General features: G+C 43.9%; 1 protein-coding gene across 4 annotated transcripts in view; it reads left to right on the forward strand.

The window, feature by feature from the left end:
* The window catches only part of dmd (dystrophin), a 441,564-nt gene that overhangs the window by 266,898 nt on the left and 152,476 nt on the right, over positions 1-22,190 (forward strand). For all 4 annotated transcript variants that reach the window (XM_083758765.1, XM_083758766.1, XM_083758767.1 and 1 more), the window contains exons 26-30: positions 703-814; positions 1,704-1,817; positions 7,064-7,219; positions 7,649-7,819; positions 16,071-16,253. In XM_083758765.1, the coding sequence (XP_083614891.1) occupies positions 703-814; positions 1,704-1,817; positions 7,064-7,219; positions 7,649-7,819; positions 16,071-16,253 (736 nt within the window). The remainder of the gene's footprint in view (positions 1-702; positions 815-1,703; positions 1,818-7,063; positions 7,220-7,648; positions 7,820-16,070; positions 16,254-22,190) is intronic.

Genomic DNA, 22,190 nt, shown 5'->3' on the forward strand with positions numbered 1-22,190 from the left:
AGGCCTCAAGATCAGGTAGATTATAGTTATAGTCACCAATGTGCACAGTTTTTAAATGTACAAATATGTATTTCCAAAAAAAATAAAAAAATACAAAAGAATATTTTTTACATAATAGGTAGTTAAACAACTAGTGGACTAGTAAACTAGGCAACTAGTCAACTAGTACAAATGACTAGAAGTGAATGCCCTGGCCCTACACTGCACCATGTACGCCTGTAGAGGTACAGTACGCCTGTAGGTATGTACAGTACACTGCACCATATGTACGCCTGTACCGATACATGTGTTGTATCGTGTGGTGCTGTAGGTATCCGATGCGAGCATGGAAATGGTGCCGGCTTTGCCTAAATAGGAGCCCCTCCTACTAGTATAGTTTATAGCTTAAAGTACAATGTTTTAGAGCGCGACGGAGGGGCGCCGTCTCAAGCGAACTTGAGCCACGAGAGAGACACCAACGAGCACGTTAAAGCGCGCCGAGTAGCCGTGCGGAACGGCTAAGCGAAGTTCGCTCAGCCGACTCAGCCCCGTTCCAGTTGCAACCGGATAGGCACAGAATAGTAAATCATGTTCTGGCTCATTTTAATTTGGTCAATTTTGTACTTTTGCTCGAGCACATTTTGATCACCAGACTTTTTACTTGTAACCGAGCATTCGGTAAAAATGTGAGTATTTTTTCCACAATTGTGTATTATATTCCAGGTATCGTATGGAAATGGACTCTATCATGGCTCGTTGGAGACGCATAGGCACAACGCTGGAGGAGAACGCAGAGAGACTGCAGGAGCTGATGGGCAAACTGATGCAGTTTGAGGTGAGACACCCACTGTACCTCAAACTGATGCAGTTTGAGGTGAGACACCCACTGTACCGCAGTTTGAGGTGAGACACCCACTGTACCTCAAACTGATACAGTTTGAGGTGAGACACCCACTGTACGCCACCTCAAACTGCATCAGTTTGAGGTGAGACACCCACTGTACGCCACCTCACCTCAAACTGATGCAGTTTGAGGTGAGACACCCACTGTACGCCACCTCACCTCAAACTGATGCAGTTTGAGGTGAGACACCCACTGTACGGGCAAACTGACACTACAACTGTACATCAGCACTGATCTGTGGCTCAGGAAGTAGAGCAGGTCGTCCGATGATCCGTGGTTCGAATCCCGGCTCCTCCTGTCCACATGTCGAGACACTGAACCCTACTAGGATTTAGCACAGCCTACACTGCCTCCAATGAGTCGGTCGGTGCTAGGTTGCCACCGTTGGTGTGTGAATGTGGGAAGTGAGGACCTCCCAATGAATGAATGAATGAGCGCTTTGAGCACTTGGCAGTGTGCTATAAAAAATGCAATTCATATTGAACAGACTAATGGATCTCTCTGTCACCTAGTTGATTTCCTTATTGATTTTTTTATCGTTTTAAATTCTTAATTTACGTATGCGTTATATTTAATGATTTGATTAAATCTTTAATTAGATGAAGATGAATGTGTTTTTGACCCTGACTGCACGGGAAATATTATGTAACTCTCTCTCAATCTCTGTCTCTGTCTCTGTCTCTGTCTCTGTCTCTGTCTCTGTCTCTGTCTCTGTCTCTGTCTCTGTCTCTGTCTCTGTCTCTGTCTCTGTGTCTCTCTCTCTCTCTCTCTCTCTCTCTCTCTCTCTCTCTCTGTCTCTGACTCTCTCTCTCTGTCTCAGAATGACGTGAAGACATTGAAGAAGTGGATGGCGGATGTGGACGTCTTCCTAAATGAGGAGTGGCCTGCCCTGGGTGACTCAGAGGCCCTGGAGAAACAGCTAGAACAGTGCACGGTACATATAGCTCTCTCTCTCTCTCTCTCTCTCTCTCTGGCAGTGGTGGAAGGAGTACTCTGATTTTTACTTAAGTAAAAGTATCAATACCACAAGGTCAACATACTCTGTTACAAGTAAAGGTATTCAGAATTTTTTGATTGATTGATTGAAATATTTATTAACAGTTTGTAGAATTTACAGTACATTTTAAGCACAAACTCAATACAAAGACTGTCAACTGTGAGTGGACGACCCAATTAAGCATTACACTTGTTTACAACAGGGTCCACATTGTTCAATTCATCAAAACATTTAAAGACATACAACCATTTAGAGACATACAAATAGACATTTCTATGTAGCTAAAGAACAGAACAGGAATTCATCATATGGGAAGCAAAAAAGGGAAAATATACAAGCACTGGGAAAATATACAATATACAGTGAGGGAAATGGGGTGGGGGGGTGGGGGGGATTCAGATTTTACAGAGGCCAGTTTCGAATTGCAGCCATCCGTAGGTGCCCTTTGAGAGCGGTTTTGAAGGAGTCAAGGGATTCACATGTCTTAATGACTGTTGGTAGGGCGTTCCACATTTTGGTGGCATAGGAGCGAAAAGAATTTAGTCCCTTGTTTGTGCCGAATCTGGGTTGTACATGGTTTGTTGCACTCCCTCTGGTGTTGTGGGTGTGGACTTCGTTTACATTAAGGAAGTATTTAGACAGGTACATGGGTATCTTGGTGGTGTATCGAATCTTGTGGACCAGACCCATTGCAAGATGCTGTACTCTGTCGACGACCCTAAGCCATCCCAGCCTGTCAAAGTGGGCAGGGGTGAGGTGGGTTCGGGGGGTGAGGCCAAGTAGGAGCCTGACCAGTTTGTTTTGGGAGGTCTGGAGCCTTGTTTTAAGGGCCTTTGAGGTGCTGTGGTACCAAGAGGTGGATGCATAGTCAAAGAAACCTTGTACGAGGGCTCCTGTTAAGGTCTTCAAGGTGTTTTTGCTGACCAGTGAGGAGATCCTGTAAAGGAATCTTGTTCTTTGATTGACTTTTTTGATTACGTTGGTGGCCATTTTATCACCGGAAAGATTAGCCTCCAGGATGGAACCTAGGTAGGTAATTTGATCTTTTCGTGTGATAATATTGTCACCCACTCTAACCAAGAAGCCATCTGCCTTGCTAAGTTTACTATTTGATCCGAAGAGGATGGATTCAGTTTTTCCCAGGTGTAAGGATAGTTTGTTATCAGCGAGCCAGGTGCAGATTCTACCGAGTTCAGAGCTGAGGGTCTTTTCAACCTGCAGTTTGTTCCTGTCCGAGACCAGCAGTGCTGAGTCATCTGCGAACAGGAACAAGTTGCAGTCACAAGCTGAAGTCATGTCGTTAACATAAATTAGGAACAGTAAAGGCCCTAGTATGCTTCCTTGTGGGACACCACAGCTCACTGGGAGGGGAGGGGACAGTGTTCCGTTCACCTCCACCATCTGTTCTCTCCCCTCCAGGTAGGATTGCATCCAGCTCACTGATGTGCTATCAAAACCAATAGCTTTAAGCTTGTTAACCAGTATGGAGTGGTTCACGGTGTCAAAAGCCTTTTGGAGGTCCAGCATGACCATGCTGCAGTATTTTCCAGCATCCACCTCGTGTTTGATGTGATCGCTCAAATAGAGGAGGCATGTGTCAGTGGAGTGGGATGTTCTGAAACCAGATTGGAACTCGTACAGCAATTTATTAGTGGCAAGATACTTTTCAACCTGTTCATAGACTATTTTTTCCATCACTTTCGAGATGGAGCTTAGAATAGAAATAGGGCGGTAGTTGCCGGGTTCTAATTTACTCCCTTTTTTGTACAAGGGGGTTACTTTGGCCAGTTTAAAATCTTGGGGGACCTGTCCCTGTTTGATGGAGAGGTTAACTATGTGGGTGATGACTGGAGCTATGGAAAAGGCTGAGTCTCTGAGAAATTTGGAGGGAATATTGTCATGGCCAGTGGCCTTGTGGGGTTGGAGGGCACTCAGTTTTTTAAGTACCTCCTCGGTTGTTACCATTGCCATTTTAAAATCATCTTTACAAACACCAAGGTTTTTGTAGAAGGCTTTGATGTGCTCTACACCAAAACGCCCAGAGTGGGAGGGCAGTTTGCTAACCAGCTTTGTTGCAATGTTTGTAAAGAAGATGTTCAAGTGGTTGGCTACATCGAGTTTGTCAGTGATGAGGGTGTTATTCGATTTGATGTTTATGTTAGTAAACCTGGTTTTTAGTTTCCGACCACAGCCTAGTTGGTTGTTTAGTAACTTCCATAGCTCCCGAGGATTGTTTTTGATTTCCTCGGCTTTATCATTGATAAAGTTACATTTGGCTGATTTGGTCATGGCAATTACACCGTTTCTTAGCTTGTTACACTGGGCTTTTAGGTTGTGCAGTTTGGTTTGGAGATCACTGTCGAAGCGCTTGCACTTGTCTAGTTTGGACTTGCATTTAAGAAGTTCAGAGCATTTGTTGTCTCTGGCTTTCATTGCAGTCAGTATGTCCGAATTCATCCATGGCTCCGAGCGGGTTTTGACCCTGACGGTTCTCAAAGGAGCCATGATGTTTAGTACTGATGTAAATTTGGTTTTAAAGCCAAGCCATGCTTCTTCGACTAGTGAGCTCCTGAGCACATCGGACCAATCCAGATTCTCCAGTTCCAGGTTAAAGGCCTCTGAATGTACTTGAGTGAAAGTACAAAAGTATTGGCATGGAAATGCAGTACCAAAAGTTAAAAATAAATAAAAAATAAACGAAAATTAATGACATTCACAAGTTTAAATTGAAAAGCTTTGACTGCATTAGCACAGTGTAATGGGGGAGATTAACATGCAACTTTAATGTCCAACCTGGTACACGTTACTGTGTGGCTTTCCATCGGCTGTGTCGTGATAGAGAGAGGGAAGAGATAGGACAGCGAGAGAAAGGGAGGATGACGTGCAGCAAAGATCCTCAGGTGGGATTCGAACCAACGGGCCCCAAGATCATGTATGACGGACCCCCGTCTGAAAATGTTTTGTGCCAGGCAGCCCCAGAAGAGAATGTTTTCCACAATAGCAGACGTATGCTCAGTGGCGTGCACAGATAGACACTAGGGGGTGCTAGAGCACTTTTTGGCAATGTGCTCTTAAAAAAAAAAAAAAAAAATTATATACTTTTTTATTTTTTTTGTAGTGTGTGGACCATGCGGTGACATTGATCAAATCTTGATAGAAAACACTTCTACTATATTATTTAGGCCCCCCCAATCTAAAGCTATGTTTCTATATGTCAGTGGTTCTTCGATAAATAAATAAAATAGCAGACCTACAAGCTCGTAGCGCGCCACTCGGTGGCGCGCTATGAGCTTGTAGATCTGCTATTTTTCAATAGCTTAAGCACCAAAATGCGCTGCACAAGGTGCCCTTTTTTTCACTTGAGCACCTGCCCCTCTAAATGTCTGTGCACGCCACTGCGTGTGCTGCATGCGCTGTGAGATGTAGATCGGCTATTTGTTTTTATTAGCCAACGCATTGCACTCTTGCCTGGTGCAACTCAACATTACTTTTAATTAGGGATGAAATAGTTCACCAAATAATGAATGAATGAATCGAATGGAAATTAATCGCGTTAAATGTACGAAATTGAACTCGTCTAAAATGTCTGTTTTGTGATATTTACGACTTCACCAAAAGTGCGAAATGAAAAGTAATGTTTTCAGTTCCCAGCCGGCTGTCATACGATTGAAGCCATTTCAGATAATAGATAGCGTTTGACTTCATCATCGTTTAGCAGAAATTAACATCATTCCATACTTTATCGCCATATATTACCCTAATCTTCTAGTCTCGACTGTAATCGCGTAGATCAATCAAGCTATTAACGATAAATTAACGATCATGGTTATTTGCAGCCGATCTCTCTCTCTTGTCGCCTGTAACGTACTGTCTGACCCAGTCGTTGTCAAAGTGCGGTTCGAGGACCCCCAGGGGTCCCCAGCTAAAGTAGCATCACAATCACCGTAAACACTTTTATCCTTTTATACGTTGGCTATTCAAAAATAGCAGATCTACAAGCTCACAGCGCGTGACTTTATGCCGCGCTGCTATTTTTGATTATTGTTTGAAAAAGATGCAAGATGTAGTTAATGCTGCATCACAATCATTATTTTAACCACTTTATACATCCATATAATGGCTATTCAAAAACAGCAGATCCACAAGCTCACAAGTGCCTCCCTTCATTCCATGCTGCAAGTTTGTACATCTGCTATTTTTGACGAGGTGTTTTAATTAAGCAATATTACACGAGAGGGTGTGCTTTAATGGTTGTCATTAATGGCACGCCTGCATTGCAGCTGGAATGAGCCGATAAAATTGCGATTACACAACAGTTACCCTTAAAAAAAAAATATATATATATATATATATATATATATATATATTCTTGTACAGAAATCTTCTCTTCTGGAGGTCCCTGGCACAAAAGCTTCTCAGGTCCGTGGCCAATATTCCACAGCAAAAGAATATATATATATCAATCTTGACTTGAAAACCTTGACTTGAACACCTTTTAAAACAACCCGTCTAACCAAGCGGAGGAAGAAAGAAATCCCTTTAAAAAAGTATAGAGTGCCATGCTTTTTTCAGAGTGAAAGAGAGAGCGAGCACTTTGAGTCGGAGCGAGCTGACAGCTCAATGTGTCTGTTAGCCTGAGGACAGCTGCCGGCCCGCTGAAATATGCCCCCGAGGCCATTCAAGAAAATAACGTCAGACTAAGCCACCCTAAGCACCCGTGACACTTCTTAGAGGACCACTTCACCACTTTTCAACCTATCTTCATATAATAGGTCCTCATTAATAATCATGATAAAATGGCACGATTTTTTTCTACTCAGTCTGTGTCTCATAGGGGGGCTCTGGGCAGTTTAGAAACCGTCTTCCAGTGACATCATCATTAGGCAGATTTATTTTTAAACAAGATTTGCTTTTCAAAAATGTTTAGATTTTCATTATCGTGAGAACGACTGCTTCCATTTTCGCATTGCAACTTTTCAGGACTAGAAAGCCTGCAGTTTCTATTAGCTTGTATTCCCCATCGATGATGTCAATGCCGATGATCAATAGTAACCTATTGGCATCAAAACAAGTGAAAGTACTACTCGTTATTTTTCAAAATGTATTAAAAGAAATCTTTTGAAAATAGCTCTGTTCTGTTGTTGTCCCCCTGTGCGTGCGTTCCGTGCGTTCCGATTGGCCAGGCCTTGGTGAATGACATCCACACCATCCAGCCCAGCCTCAACGGCATCAACGAGGTGGGCGTGTCCCTGAAGAAGGAGGCGGAGCCGCCGTTCGCCGTGCACATCCAGAAGGAGCTGGACGAGCTCAACGCGCAGTGGGAGAACATCTGCAAACAGGTGTGTGTGTGTGTGTGTGTGCGCGTGCGCGTGCGTAGTAGTAGTAGTAAGTAAGTAGTAAGTAGCCTTGCAGAGCCATGAGACCCATAGGGGGCAGGAGCCTATCTCCTGTTTCTGTAGCCATGAGACCCATAGGGGGCAGGAGCATATCTCCTGTTTCTGTAGCGTGAGGCAGCTTGATGTACAAGTACACCCCCTGGACATGACGCTAGTATGTCACAGGGACTTACACCCCCAATCCAACCCTTGGTGCTGAGTGTCAAGCAGGGAGGCACTGGGTCCCATTTTTAGAGTCTTTGGTCTGACCCGGCCGGGGATTGAACCCCAACCTCCCAGTCTCAGGGCGGACACTCTAACCACAAGGCCACTGAGTTGGTACGTGCGTGTGCGCGTGCATGCATATGACTAAACCTGACACTCCCCCCCCAGGCCTATGCTAAGAAGTCGGCCCTGAAGGGCGGTCTGGACAAGACCATGGCCCTGAGGAAGGAGATGCAGGAGATGCAGGAGTGGATCAACCAGGCCGAGGAGGACTACCTGGAGAGAGACTTCACCTACAAGACCCCCGAAGAGCTCCGCAAGGCCGTGGAGGAACTCAAGGTATACTCTCTCTCTCTCTCCCCCCTCTCTGTGTGACCAATATAGCAATATATATATATGTGTTCATGAAGGTGTCTACTCAATTTGTTTCCAAGCCAACCCCCCGTGGGAACCCTTGTGTCCGGCTAGCTCAGTCGGTAGAGCTCTCGCCTTTGGAGCAGAAGTTCATGGTTTATATCCCGGGCACCGCCGACTCAGCGTATGAGTAGCACGGTTTGGGTGCGGCACGCACTGGGAGCTGATGGTCGGTGTGGCTCTCCACCTCAGCAATCCATCTCCAAGGGGTCTAGTGCATTGTAACTACCGACAATAAGGATACCGACAATTGTTAACGGCTGATACCGACAATAAGCCACTCCCGACCTACCGTACTTCTTCTTCCCTTGCTCGAAAGCTGCTGAAAGTCGGGGTACCACCTATATGCTGGCAACTTTTTACATAATGTCTTTCTGTTTAGGCATGTTTTGGCTCTGAAAGAATATATATTCAAAGATGTGTGCCACGATTTTTCAAAAATAGCAGACCTACAAGCTCGTAGCTCGCCGCTCGTAATGCAATCTACATTGAGCTTGTAGATCAGAGACAAAAAAAAAAAACCCCAGAGACAAAACAAACATTACGAGAAAAAAAAGAAGACAAAAAAAACAAAAACACAAGACAAGGCTGCATTTTTCATATTAAAAAATACATTCATTGAAATCCTCTTGCATATTATCGTTAAGGCTCATACATAGTCTGGATTTTCGGTGGCGGGGTGACCACCGAACTACAACATGACGTCACTGAGCCGCGGTGAAGAGCAAACCACCGCCACCGCTCCAGCCCTTCTCTCTGTTTTTACTCACCACCGCTCAACGTTATTTCAGACAGCTCCGGTGTTCAGCTCACCACCGGAGCGGTGGTCACCTCACCACCGAAAATCCAGACTGAATAGGCCTTTAGGCTGAGAGAAGAGATCCCACTTTTCCCACTTTTTATAGAACTTATCCTCTTGTAGTGTGAATGTTAGTTTTTCCATAACATACAGTTCCTCAGTAATGTCCGTCCAATGTTCTTTCGTCGGTGGGTCCTGTTGGTACCAGCGTCGTGTGATCGCTTTCTTACTTGTTGCTAAGAGGATCTTGATTAAATATTCATCATGTATTAGAAACTCTTCAGGGATATTTCCCAGCAATAAAAAGGAACAAGTCAGAGGTATCTTAAAACACAGAATGGTGTAAAAAATGGGTTAAGTAGCATGTGACGGGGCAAACTAGTTTTCTTTTTCATGATTGTTAAAAGTGCGTGAAAAGTTTCACCGCAATCGGAGGCTGCGTTCATGAAAATAAACAAACAAAAACATATATATATTCATTTTCACAACACTGAATTCTATCCATGAAATGTATGAACAAAGTATATTTGTAATACAATATGTAGTGGGGGTCCCTGCTTCGTCTCTCCCAGCTATGGGGTCCTTGGTCTAAAAAAAAAAAAAAAAAAAAATCGTTGAAGACCCCTGGTTATATCTAAATAAAAAGATTTCTCCAAATAGAGTGAGCATTGTATCAAGGTTAAAGAACTGCATGCTTTCTAAGGAGTTTGTCCCGGGATAGATTGGAATCTATTTATTCTCTGTCACGACCTCAATCTCCTCTCCACTGATCCTAGATATAGAGCTGGGTGGTGAAGCGTCACATCTCAAATAATATAAAAAAAAGAGAAGAGAAGAGAAGAAAATCAGCTTTTCTTGGATGTGTGCCGATTCAAATATGAGGTCTCACGGCAGTCGGCGACGTCTGCCTATTAAATATACAGCAAAGCTGACCGCACAATCACAATCACCGTCTCCTTAGCGATTCCCTGTCAACGGTCCGATACCTTAACGCCGGTTACCTTTAACGATTCATATACAGGCCTAGTATATATATATATTGTGAGCACTGAGCGGACACCAACACACAAGGCACTGTTTAGACTGGGCCACCACGGCCGTTTATTATAGGATAAATTCGCTTTTATGTGCGTGGCATTAAATGCAACTCAAAATGTCATTAACGAACAAAAACTCTGCCTCTTCTCTGGCGGGGGTGTAGTTAGGGTCCTCTTCCCTAACGGGCTTAGTGTGCCCTATCATATGTCTCACACTCTGTCCCCGGGTTTGACAGGTGCCTCGGTTTCCTGGTCAGTACTCTCCCGGGGAAGTGGAACTTTCATCAGTTATAATATTCGTCCGGGTTAACTATATAGGAAGAGAATAGGCGTTTAATATCATGCTCACATCAATGTCGATATGCCTGGTGTCGTGGTGCGAGAGGATGAGTGAGATGTCGCTTACCGCCAAGCATACCCGACCTGTCCCTGTCAGCTGTCAGTGGGGAATGAGCGCAGAGGCAGACATCTCTTTCCTTTTATCCTGGCGTAGGCCAAGGACGCTCTGAGAAGGAAGTGAAGTGGTCACGTGACTGGGCTGTGCCATGACACTTTCATGGACACTTTCATGGGAGCCAAACTCACACCGGTAGTGCAATGAATACATGGCAGTGAATGGAGCCGGCTGGACCAGCTCATAACAAACATTATACATGAACGATTGCGAGCTTTGTCATATAATTGGTTCAGGAATATGAAAAAGAAGACATAAGTGATATCACACGTTTTTTCCGAGTGGTTGTTTTTCTATTTATTTTTATTGAGGTATTTATAGAAGAGCACATAGTAAGTTTTCTGCCTGGGCTGCTCTCTGCTCTTTGAAAAAATAAATCACATAAAGTAGTATGCACATCAAAAAATAAGACTAAAATAAAGTGTTATATGTACTAGTCCTTACCCGTTCTGAATATATATGAACAGCAAATGATGTTCAGTGTGGGTAATGTGTTGTAATAGATCACATTACTGATAGGGGGGAACGGGGAATTGTTTACAGATGGTCTTGGGAAGTTAGGTTGGGCACAAAAGTAGGCTAATTAGTAGGCTACTGCAGTTTATTTTGCAAGAAAATGCTGCAGTACAATCATAAGTATACCATTGATAGCTTGGTATTGTGGCTGCTTTGGAGAGGTTATCGTTTAAGATGAATAATCAGTTGGATAAATATGATTTGAAGTGGAACGTGTTCCTCAGTCATGTTGCAGGTCCTTTGGTGTGATCCATGGTCAGGCAATGCCCTTTGGCTTGTTTATTGTATTAATATACATAGTCCTTACCCGTTGTATGGACTATTGCCCCCCATAAATATATTTAATTGCTCTTCATTTTAACTTGTATAATATATTTGTGTCTTTTTTGTGTGAATAAAAACAGCACTATAACGATGAAAATATTTGTATAAATGCATGGCAGGGAAATGTTTTCATGGCAAGGACTGTAAAATGTACACTTATTAGCCCACAGACCCCCATTTGAAAAGTATGAAAGACCCCAGTTTGACATGCAGCACAGAAAGTATGGGCTGTGGCACAGGTATTCCCAAATGTACAGTGTGGGTCTGTGTCCGTCCCAACATGCATTTCACTGGTGACACATGGTGACACGTGATTTGCGGGGAGCATAGACTGTAAAATATATGGACAAAGCGTTCCCCGGGTCTAACATGAACGTAAAATGAAGCCTGTAATAATATGCTAATTCCTGATGTAAGTCGCCATCTTTGGTACCAGCTGGCCATTGGCTGGCTCCGTTTTGTATACCAGCTGGTCATTGGCTGCCCAGACAACGAGGCGGGACTTCCCCCCTTCTTCTCCGTTGGTTTTTATTTTGACTCGAGTGGGAGGGGAATCCCGATCATAGACTGTAATGGTAGCCACGCCCCTCAGAACATACGCGATGTTTTTTTTTCTTTATGGTCATTTTTTTAATTAATGGGACCATAATTTTCCCAAAAGAATATTATGACATTAGAAATGAGACTTTAAACTAGTGACTGGAAGAAGAAAGTATTCATGACCATGTTTATTAAGGTAATACAGTCTAGGTGAAGTTGGGCCAAAATACATGGGCCTCTATGGAGCTATGGGGCTTTTTGGGTCCGGTCCAGCGCCACAACAGGCCATTATATGAACTACCGATTTCAAATGAGGCTTCACGAAATATCTGGCTGACTGCCCCCCTGGCGGGGAGATGAGTTGTTCAGTACCCCCTTGTGGCCGCGGCGGGTACTGCGCCCTGGGTGCGGTTGGATTATTATTTCATATAAATGGGTGATGTAAAAACAATATCTGTACAGTAAATATGACAGTTGTGTCGGTAAAATGTAGCCTAGCCGGATTCTGGGAGCGTGCAGATTTCTTTTGGCATGGAGAGATGTGCGCTAATAGTGTGGCTCGGTCGGAGATAGACCACGGACAAATAAACTGGTTTTTATTCACTAATAAATTCATTATTAAAATGGCTCCGTTAAGACCTCCATATAATTATGGTCCATGCCTGTGTGAAAAGTGGGAGCGATTGGTGAAGGCAGTGAGGAGATACGGCGTTGTTTCTGACATTCATTCATTCATTCAGACATTCGGTTAATTATAGTATGATTATTTTATTTTCCAGAAGCGATCACTTTACAAAAGGTCTCAGTCATTCATAAATAATGTTTGTTCATGAGCTGGTCACTGAGCTCTCATTGGCTCCAGTGCATTCTGCCGAACTTCCGGGTGTAGTTTGGCTCCCGTGAAAGTGTCCATGAAAGTGTCATGGCGCAGCCCAGTCACGTGACCACTTCACTTCCTTCTAAGAGCTTCCTTGGCATAGGCGCGTGCACTTGACCTTGAGCCAATAGGTAGGCTGGGTAGTATGTCTGCTCGATGACGAGGCCGAGTAGGCGTGTCCTCCTTGGCCGCGCTCTGCCTCCTCCCCACTGGCTGTCTGGGCTATTATGCTTACCTGGCGGGTGGTTGCCTAGCGACACCCCACAATATATATATATATATATATATATTATAAACACAAATTCAATCATACGTGCATACTGTAGTTAGTAGTTCTCAATGTTGGTTACTACTGGGTTACTCCAGGGTTCCAAATGAAACCTTTGCAGGTCTGTAGTTTAGTTGGAACACACTGGACCCTTCGGGGTCCATTTGGTTCCTTTTGTACACTCTCAGAGTTACGATGCAACTCTGACAAGGTGCTGCCTTACTATACCCTTTGAGATCTGCCCTTAAAACACATCTGCTGCCGGAGTAAATCAATGAATAATTCACCCTCTGCCAGCAATTCTTCATTTTCCATGGAAGGCAAATATGCGTCATAGCGCGTTTTGAGATTGTAGACCGGCTGTTTTTTGCTACAGTGCACAAGCACTACCGTATTGTATGACGAAGTAGAGTATGAATTTACAAAAAAAAGAAGGAAAGAAGAAAAACATTAAAAAGTCAAAATATGGAGATATGATTTAGGAATGTGTTAGAACTAAGGGCCGATTCATACTCCTATTTTAACGCTGTTTCGGCGCTGTAGTGCCGAAATGATTTCGGCTCGTCAGAAATTTTCAGTAGCACCGAAGAGCCGACTTTAGAACGGTACCCGCCCCCCCGAACCTCAAATGACGTCAAATTGTAGGCTTTACAGCGCCGAACCGACTTTTATTCGGCCCTAAAATAGGAGTATGAATCGGCCCTTAGTCACTCCCGCTCTCGTTTTCTTTCCAGATTGAGGCTTCCCTCTCTCTCAGCAACAGGTGCCTTGAAGCAATTTGTGAGAGCGATGGAGACACACAACAAATGAGCTAGTGGAGAAAAAGAAAAAGTGTCAACCTCTTTCTCATAAAATTTAGGCAAGCGTAAACTATTTAACACAATTATCCTGAGTAACTATCACTTTCCCCCGAGCCTACTATGCCTGCCTTCCTTGACTTGCCATCCAATTTACCTTTACCTATTGAGCATACAATGTCTCCCAGTGAAGGCCTATTCATAGTCTGGATTTTCGGTGGTGAGGTGACCACCGCTCCGGTGGTGAGGTGACCACCGCTCCGGTGGTGAGGTGACCACCGCTCCGGTGGTGAGGTGACCACCGCTCCGGTGGTGAGGTGACCACCGCTCCGGTGGTGAGCTGACCACCGCTCCGGTGGTGAGCTGACCACCGCTCCGGTGGTGAGCTGACCACCGGAGCTGAAATAACGTTGAGCGGTGGTGAGTAAAAACAGAGAGAAGGGGCTGGAGCGGTGGCGGTGGTTTGCTCTTCGCCGCGGCTCAGTGACGTCATGTTGTAGTTCGGTGGTCACCTAACCACCGAAAATCCAGACTATGTATGAGCCTTATTAAGGCTACAACGCCGTCGGCGTCACCTACAACGCCAGATCAGACGCCTGCCACGTCGAAGCAAACATCCGGCTCAAAGCAGACACCTCCTGTATCAAAGCCAACGTTCCTGCGTATACCCTCCTATGATGATAGAGCGTGCTTCTTTCCGTCCTATCATGTTCTCCGGATCGCTGCTCTGCGTCTTGTCCGTCCCCAAGTGATTGAGGGACTGGGGCTTGTAACAACCAAAACACAAAACAACTAAACACTGCTGGGGCCACAGCAATTGAGGCTATTTCTGTATATACTGTATCTATAGAGGTTCGGCCCTCACACCTACTTTGCACTGTATCCGTCAGTCCTTGTCCCTTTCGTGCCCATACTGTATGTGGCGATCCCTTATGCCATCTGTATATGCCCATACTGTATATGGGCATGCTGATATTTTGGAGATCTCAGCATTATCTGTCACTTGGTCACTTGTGAACACTGCAATAATACTCTCTCTCTCTCTCTCTCTCTCTCTCTCTCTCTCTCTCTCTCTCCATCTCATCTCGTTCTCCTCTGCTCATGTCTCGTCTCTCTCATCGATTGGTGCATTTTCTTCAGAGCTGCCGTTGATCCTCAAACGCCTTTGGATTCCTTCATTCGGAAAGGTGTCGATGCTCATGCATTCCCCCCCCCATGGCACGCTTTTATTTACAGCGTTTTATCCTTCCCAGGATAAATAAAGCATTACAGGGGATATAATAAATGTCACAGATAAAGTGAAACATAAGCAAACCATGATAATGTGCACAGGGAGCACAGGGAGTGCAGTGCCCGGCCTTGAGTCGTTCGGACTCACAGGTTGTCCAGAACCGCCCACAATAGGCCTCTGCCCAGGCTCTGGAAAGGGCCCAAATTCCCTAGATCTCCAAGAAAAAAATCTGAAAAACGTTTAAGCTGCTAATACTGCCACAAAAGGGGTTCCCGTCCTGACTGCGTTAATAATCCAAACCCACAAAGAGGGCTTATTGCGACAAAAAAAGTTTTGGTGGACTTTATGGTACATTATTTATTATGAAGCCTCTTTATGGTACATTATTTATTATGAAGCCTCTTTTCTTCACTTCAATCTTTCAATCTTTACTTCCCTTCTCTCTCTCTCTCTTTTTTTTCCTTCTCTTTCTCAGCGGGTGAAAGATTAGTGGTGGGGTGGGTGTTTGTTCATTGATTCTCTCTGTTGATTGGTGCGCCCTGTGGCGTCTCTCTCTCTCTCTCTCTCTCTCTCTCTCTCTCTCTCTCTCTCTCTCTCTCTCTCTCTCTGTCTCTCTCTCTCACTCCGTGTCCTGCATTGTCAACAGCGGATTTGAGCTGAATGGATGGATCTATCTATACTGTCAACTAGAGTAAAATGGTTCATTTATAATAGGCAGCACCTTTTATCCAATAACCACACACTCTATTTCACACACATTCACATGCACATGGGGAGACCGGGATCGAACACCCCCCCCCCCCTCACCATTTCACGCGTAATATATACATTGAAGCTATAGGCTACACACTATAGAGCGTCGCAGTCCCTCCCCCTTTCAGAACCACGAGTGGCCCAGGAAATGAAAACCCAATGCATTCTCCCATAGGCAGTTTATATTTAATTTATTTAAAGACGTTTTAAGCGCCGTACGAAGCCAGCTCTTGTCGTGACAAATCATGACAACACACACAATTTTTCAGCCAAACAAAGAATTAGAAAGTAGAAAAAAACGGCAGGTTACAACACTTTTTTTGTTGTTTTCTTCTTTCTAATTCTTTGTTTGGCTGAAATATTGTGTGTGTTGTCATGATTTGTCACGACAAGAGCTGGCTTCGTACGGCGCTTAAAAGGTCTTTAAATAAATTAAATAAGAAATGCCTATGGTTTTCATTCCCTGGGCCACTCGTTGTTCTGAAAGGGGGAGGGACTGTGACGCTCTATACACACTATAGCATCCGTACGGTCCGTTCATTTGTGTCCTGTGTGTCTTCCCGGTTCCGGTCCAAACCAGAGGGCCCAGGAGGAGGTCCACTCCAAGGAGCTGAAGGTCAAGCTGCTGACGGACAGCGTCAACAGCTTCATCGCCAAGGCGCCGCCCACGGCCCACGATGCACTGCGCTCCGAGCTCGACGTGCTCACCGCCAACTACCAGCGCCTCTGCAGCCGCCTGGACGGCAAGTGCAAGACCCTGGAGGTAAGAGAGAGCTCTGTCTGTCTGTCTGTCTGTCTGTCTGTCTGTCTGTCTGTCTGTCTGTCTGTCTGTCTGTCTGTCTGTCTGTCTGTCTGTCTGTCTGTCTGTCTGTCTGTCTGTCTGTCTGTCTGTCTGTCTGTCTGTCTGTCTCTCTGTCTCTCTGTCTCTGTCTCTGTCTCTGTCTCTGTCTCTGTCTCTGTCTCTGTCTCTGTCTCTGTCTCTGTCTCTGTCTCTGTCTCTGTCTCTGTCTCTGTCTCTCTCTCTGTCTCTGTCTCTCTCTCTCTCTCTCTCTCTCTCTCTCTCTCTCTCTCTCTCTCTCTCTCTCTCTCTCTCTCTCTCTGTCTCTCTCTCTCCCCGTGCTCTGCATTGTCAACAGCGGATTTGAGCTGAATGGATGGATCTATCTATACTGTCAACTAGAGTAAAATGGTGCAATAATAATAGGCAGCAACTTTTATCCAAAGCACTTTACAACGTGCACCCAAAGACCCACACACTCCAATTCACACACATTCACATGCACATGCATTCACACACACATTCACATTCACATGCACATGCAGTGGCGTGCACAGATAGACACTAGGGGGTGCTAGAGCACCCCCTGCCCTTTTGGCAATGTGCTCAAAAAAAAAAACGTTTTATTTTTTTTCTTAATTTGTAGTTTGTGGACCATGGTGACTTTGATCAAATCTTGATAAAAAACGCTTCTACTATATTATTTAGGCCCCCACAATCTAAAGCTATGTTTCTATGTCAGTGGTTCTTCGATTAAAAAAAATAGCAGACCTACAAGCTCTATGAGCTATGAGCTTGTAGATCTGCTATTTTTCAATAGCTAAAATGTGCTGCACAAGGTGCCCTTTTTTCACTTTAGCACCTGCCCCTCTAAATGTCTGTGCACGCCACTGTGCACATGCATTCACACACACACACACACACACACACACACACACACACACACACACACACACACACACACACACACAGATTCACATAGCCACCGAGTTGTCGGGAACAAATCAACCCCGTGGGGGATGGAGATAGACGAATACACATCGCAGCACCGACGCCGTCTATAAGAAAGGTCAGCGGAGACTACATATTTTATGCCAAACTCTTCTCCCTTCTGGCCCCAAAACTGTGGAATGCACTTCCCATTGCAGTCAGAACTGCAGCATCACTCCCAATCTTCCGCCGTAGTCTGAAAACCCACCTTTTCAGACTCCATCATGGCCCATAGCACTTACCCTACCCCCTTAGATAGCATTTCTGTAGACTTAGATAGCATCTGATACAGACTTATAGCATGTTATGTAGACAGCACTATAATTGCATTGTATATAGTCATAGCACGCCATAGTACATATGTATAGCATAGTAGTATATATATATAGTTTATATGTATAGTCTCATAATATAGATATTCCACTGTTACTTTCTTAGCTTACGCATGTTTTATGATAAATGCTTTTTTGTGATGTATTCCCATGCTTTTGTTCTTGCTTAATGTAAATCGCTCTGGATTAAGAGCGTCTGCTAAATGCCTAAATTGTAAATTGTAAATGCACAGGCAGAGACGGTGTAGCCTGGATACAAAGTTTTAAATGGATCTTTCCAACTAATCTTTTTGTAGAGAGTGCATTGACTTTATTGTTTTGTTGTCTCATCACCAGACAGTGAGTTTAAAAAAATCATAATTTTCCACCGACATAGCTGCAGTACAGCTTGATATCATGACATCAATGTATGAGACCCTGCATGGTACTTAAAGGAGAATTCCAGACTAGACTTTTTCGTATCTTAATCTGGTGTTAATCATGGTGAACATTTTCATGACTCCATCCCAAGTCCACCGTAGCTCAGCTGTCTTTTTTTTGGTAAATCGTTTTTTTTTTTTTAACGATGTTCATCGTTGATGTCGGGCAGAAACCCTATTCTGTATGTCCAAAACTGTTACTTTTCAGAAAATGGGGATTTAAAAAAAAAAAAAGGTTTATTAGTTAAAGATATGTAATGATAAGCAAGGGGGATAATCCACAATGAAGCGGGGGACGGATATTGAGATATAATGCATTGATGCAGATGCTAATTAAATTAGCATAATGCAATTATATAATACACGGAGGAGGGTGCATTATTTCCTGATAACGGCTCAGAGTGGATTATCCTGCTCGCGGGGTGGCCCCCCGTTCCCCCCCCACGTCGAAAGTTATATTGAAATCCATGTTTTTCGGCTGAAAAAAACACGAACAGTAACACGGTCACGGCGACGATTATGTGCATTAATGTAGCGCGGCACGTCGCTGCGGTCACGCACAGTGTTCTCCGTTGGTCACGGTGTTAAAAGCTTTTCTCCTTCCCACATTTGAACGCTAAAAAAGCAAAAGACATAATGGTACTAAAAAGTGAAAAGATAGAGTTATCCATAACGTGACGGTGTGATTTGGACACATTTAGGCTTTCCACCCGACGGATGATAAGTGCATGAAATAACTGGAATGTGAGGTTAACCCGTTCTGAACGGGAAACCCATTTTGGTGTCAGCATCATGTTATGCTTTAGCTATTGAAAAATAGCAGATCTACAAGCTCATAGCGCGCCACCGAGTGGCGCGCTACGAGCTTGTAGGTCTGCTATTTTTGAAAAATCGAAGAACGACTGACATTTTTAGAATCTGATCTCAGGCCAGAATGGGTTAATCAGACCAGTGTGTGTCCAGTGGAAACCTCGTATGAATCTGATCTCAGTTCAGAATGGGTTAAATGCGAACACCATGGCGGACCGTACGTGGCCGTCCCCCCCCTGGCACCCCCAACGTGCTGCAATTAGTGCCTCTGGGGGAAGATGTACAACATGCCGTGGCCTCAACCTTCCACTAAGTCCATAATACATCACATGGTGGACTCATCATTCGGAGCCATCCCCACTGTCCTTCCCCCCCCCGTCTCTCCTGCCATGTAGTTTGTTCTATCGACTGGAGCTCTGAGTGGTTCTCAAACGCGTTAATGTCAACTTAACCCATTCTGACCTGAGATCAGATTCATACGAGGTTTCCACCGGACACACACTGGTCTGATGAACCCATTCTGACCTGAGATCAGATTCTAAAAATGTCAGTCGTTCTTCGATTTTTCAAAAATAGCAGACCTATACAAGCTCGTAGCGCGCCACTCGGTGGCGCGATATGAGCTTGTATAGATCTGCTATTTTTCAATAGCTAAAGCATAACATGATGCTAACACCAAAATGGGTTCCCGTTCAGAACGGGTTAAGGACAGTGACCCCCCAAATTGATTTGTATTTGGCGCTAAATTGTGTTGATTTTGTTGACACCAAAACACCAAAACTGTACCTTTTTATCACTGAGGAAAACGAAATAAAAAGTATTAAACTAAATATATTGCTAATTTCGTCAAAAAAAAAATTGAAACTAGAGAGAAGAGATCCAGTAGAACTAAAAGACAAGTAATTTTTTTGTTCGGTTGCATGCTGAAAATAGCAGATTGACGTGTTGTGAAATCAGTCGTTTCTCCGGGTGGGGCGAGAACAAGGCCTGTCAAAATAAATGTCTTTCAACAAAATCAACTGTAGTCGACTAAAAATAGACATTTCAGATGACTAAAATATGACATTTGACGTCTAAAACGAAATTAAATTCTATTAAAAAGAGTAAACTGAATTCAAAATCAACATTGGTGCTCAATAATTCAAGTGTTAACCCATTCTGAACGGGAACCCATTTTGGTGTCAGCATCATGTTATGCTTTAGCTATTGAAAAATAGCAGATCTACAAGCTCATATCGCGCCACCGAGTGGCGCGATACGAGCTTGTAGGTCTGCTATTTTTGAAAAATCGAAGAACGACTGACATTTTTAGAATCTGATCTCAGGTCAGAATGGGTTAATCAGACCAGTGTGTGTCCAGTGGAAAACCTCGTATGAATCTGATCTCAGGTCAGAATGGGTTAACCCATTGAGACCAAGCACCCCTAACATATAATGTATTTGGCCACGGGGACCCCCATCTGAAAATGTTTTGTGCCAGGGACACATATCTTCCCAGAAGAGAAGATAATGTTGGCATGAACCGACCCTGTGAGCTTGTAGATCTGCTGTTTTCGGAGAACCACTGAAAAACGCTCTAGTCTAAAACCTGGGATAACCTCACCGGAGTCTTATAGAGCTTTACTGTTCTCTCTTTTTCAATCAAAACATTACTTGCCGAATCCCGATATACGTGGACAGCCTTGGGCTGTTCAGACAGAAAAGAAACACTTGAGAAGTGTGTGTGTGTGTGTGTGTGTGTGTGTGTGTGTGTGTGTGTGTGTGTGTGTGTGTGTGTGTGTGTGTGTGTGTGTGTGTGTGTGTGTGTGTGTGTGTGTGTCTGTGTGTGAAGAAAAATGCGTAAAAAAACAATCCAAACTCCAAACTCATGTTTTCTTTTTTTTTTACTATTTTGAAAAACATTTTAAACTAGTGAAAATAGCCGATCTATAATAATATATCTTAAAATGGCATTCATACAATCACTGTCCTCACATGACGTGTGTGTGTGTGTGTGTGTGTGTGTGTGTGTGTGTGTGTGTGTGTGTGTGTGTGTGTGTGTGTGTGTGTGTGTGTGTGTGTGTGTGTGTGTGTGTGTGTGTGTGTGCGTGCGTGCGTGCGTGCGTGCGTGCGTGCGTGCGTGCGTGCGTGCGTGCGTGCGTGCGTGCGTGCGTGCGTGCGTGCGTGCGTGCGTGCGCTGCAGGAGCTGTGGGCGTGCTGGTGTAACATTGTCACACTTTGCCCTATAGTGTGGGCAGTGTTTGCCGAAAATATAAGGCACATGTTTGTAGCAAGAACAGCCAAAAGTTTGAGAAAACTGTCAGACAGAGACCTTTGGATGCAGAGAAGTCTGTTCTTTATTCACCTTTTCACACCATCAAAACCGAATGAAGGTATTTACAACACAGCAACTGGCAGGTTGGCCCTCGGTCCTCACACCTCTGCAGTCCTGCTTTGACTGACTGGCAGTGGGAAGTCTTCCTACTTATATAGGATAAGCCCCTCCCACGGACCATACCAACCCTAAATTGATTCCACAATTTCCCCAGTTACTCAATGTCCAGAGACACCACATTTCATATACACACATTTAACCCATTCTGAACGGGCACCCATTTTGGTGTTGGCATCATGTCATGCTTTATCTATTGAAAAATAGCAGATCTAGGTCTGCTATTTTTTGAAAAATCGAAGAACGACTGACATTTTTTTAATCTGATCTCAGGTCAGAATGGGTTAATAATGAAACTGTCAGGATGTAATAGACATTTTTAGAATCTGATCTCAGGTCAGAATGGGTTAAAGTAATAATAATAATAATATATACGATTTATATAGCGCTTTTCTAGGTACCCAAAGTCGCTTTACAGAAAGAAATACAGACATATTTATTAGAAAACAAATTAAAAGGTTTAAAAGGTTAAAGTGTTACATAATAATCAGAGTACTCTAAACAAACAACCCTCATACTGTTGGTATGTTCACACCCCACAGCTGATAGTTGCTCCCTACTGTGGAGTCAACCAATTATCAATCAAGCCTCATCATCATCATCTCATTTACATAAACATCCCAAAATAATATAATTCTCTGCAACATACACAATAAATAATAATTCAATCTTTAGCCATTCAGTCTCAGTGGCAGGCTGAACTGCCACAAACATGATGTGTGTGCGTTAGGGCTGCCAATCTTTAGGTGTCCCACCATTCGATTCGATTCCCATTCTTGGGGTGACGATTCGATTCAAAAAAGATCTTTTCGATTTTTCCGATTCTCGATAAAAACAATTAAATAGAATTTTAGCATGATCTACTCCAGTCTTCTGGCATGAAAGCAGAGTACATTTACTAAAAAGCTTGTATAATTGTAAAGGTTTTATCAACTGAATG

The sequence above is a fragment of the Protomyctophum parallelum genome, assembly GCF_964188405.1.
Source record: "Protomyctophum parallelum genome assembly, chromosome: 23".
In the NCBI taxonomy this organism is placed as follows: Eukaryota; Metazoa; Chordata; class Actinopteri; order Myctophiformes; family Myctophidae; genus Protomyctophum; species Protomyctophum parallelum.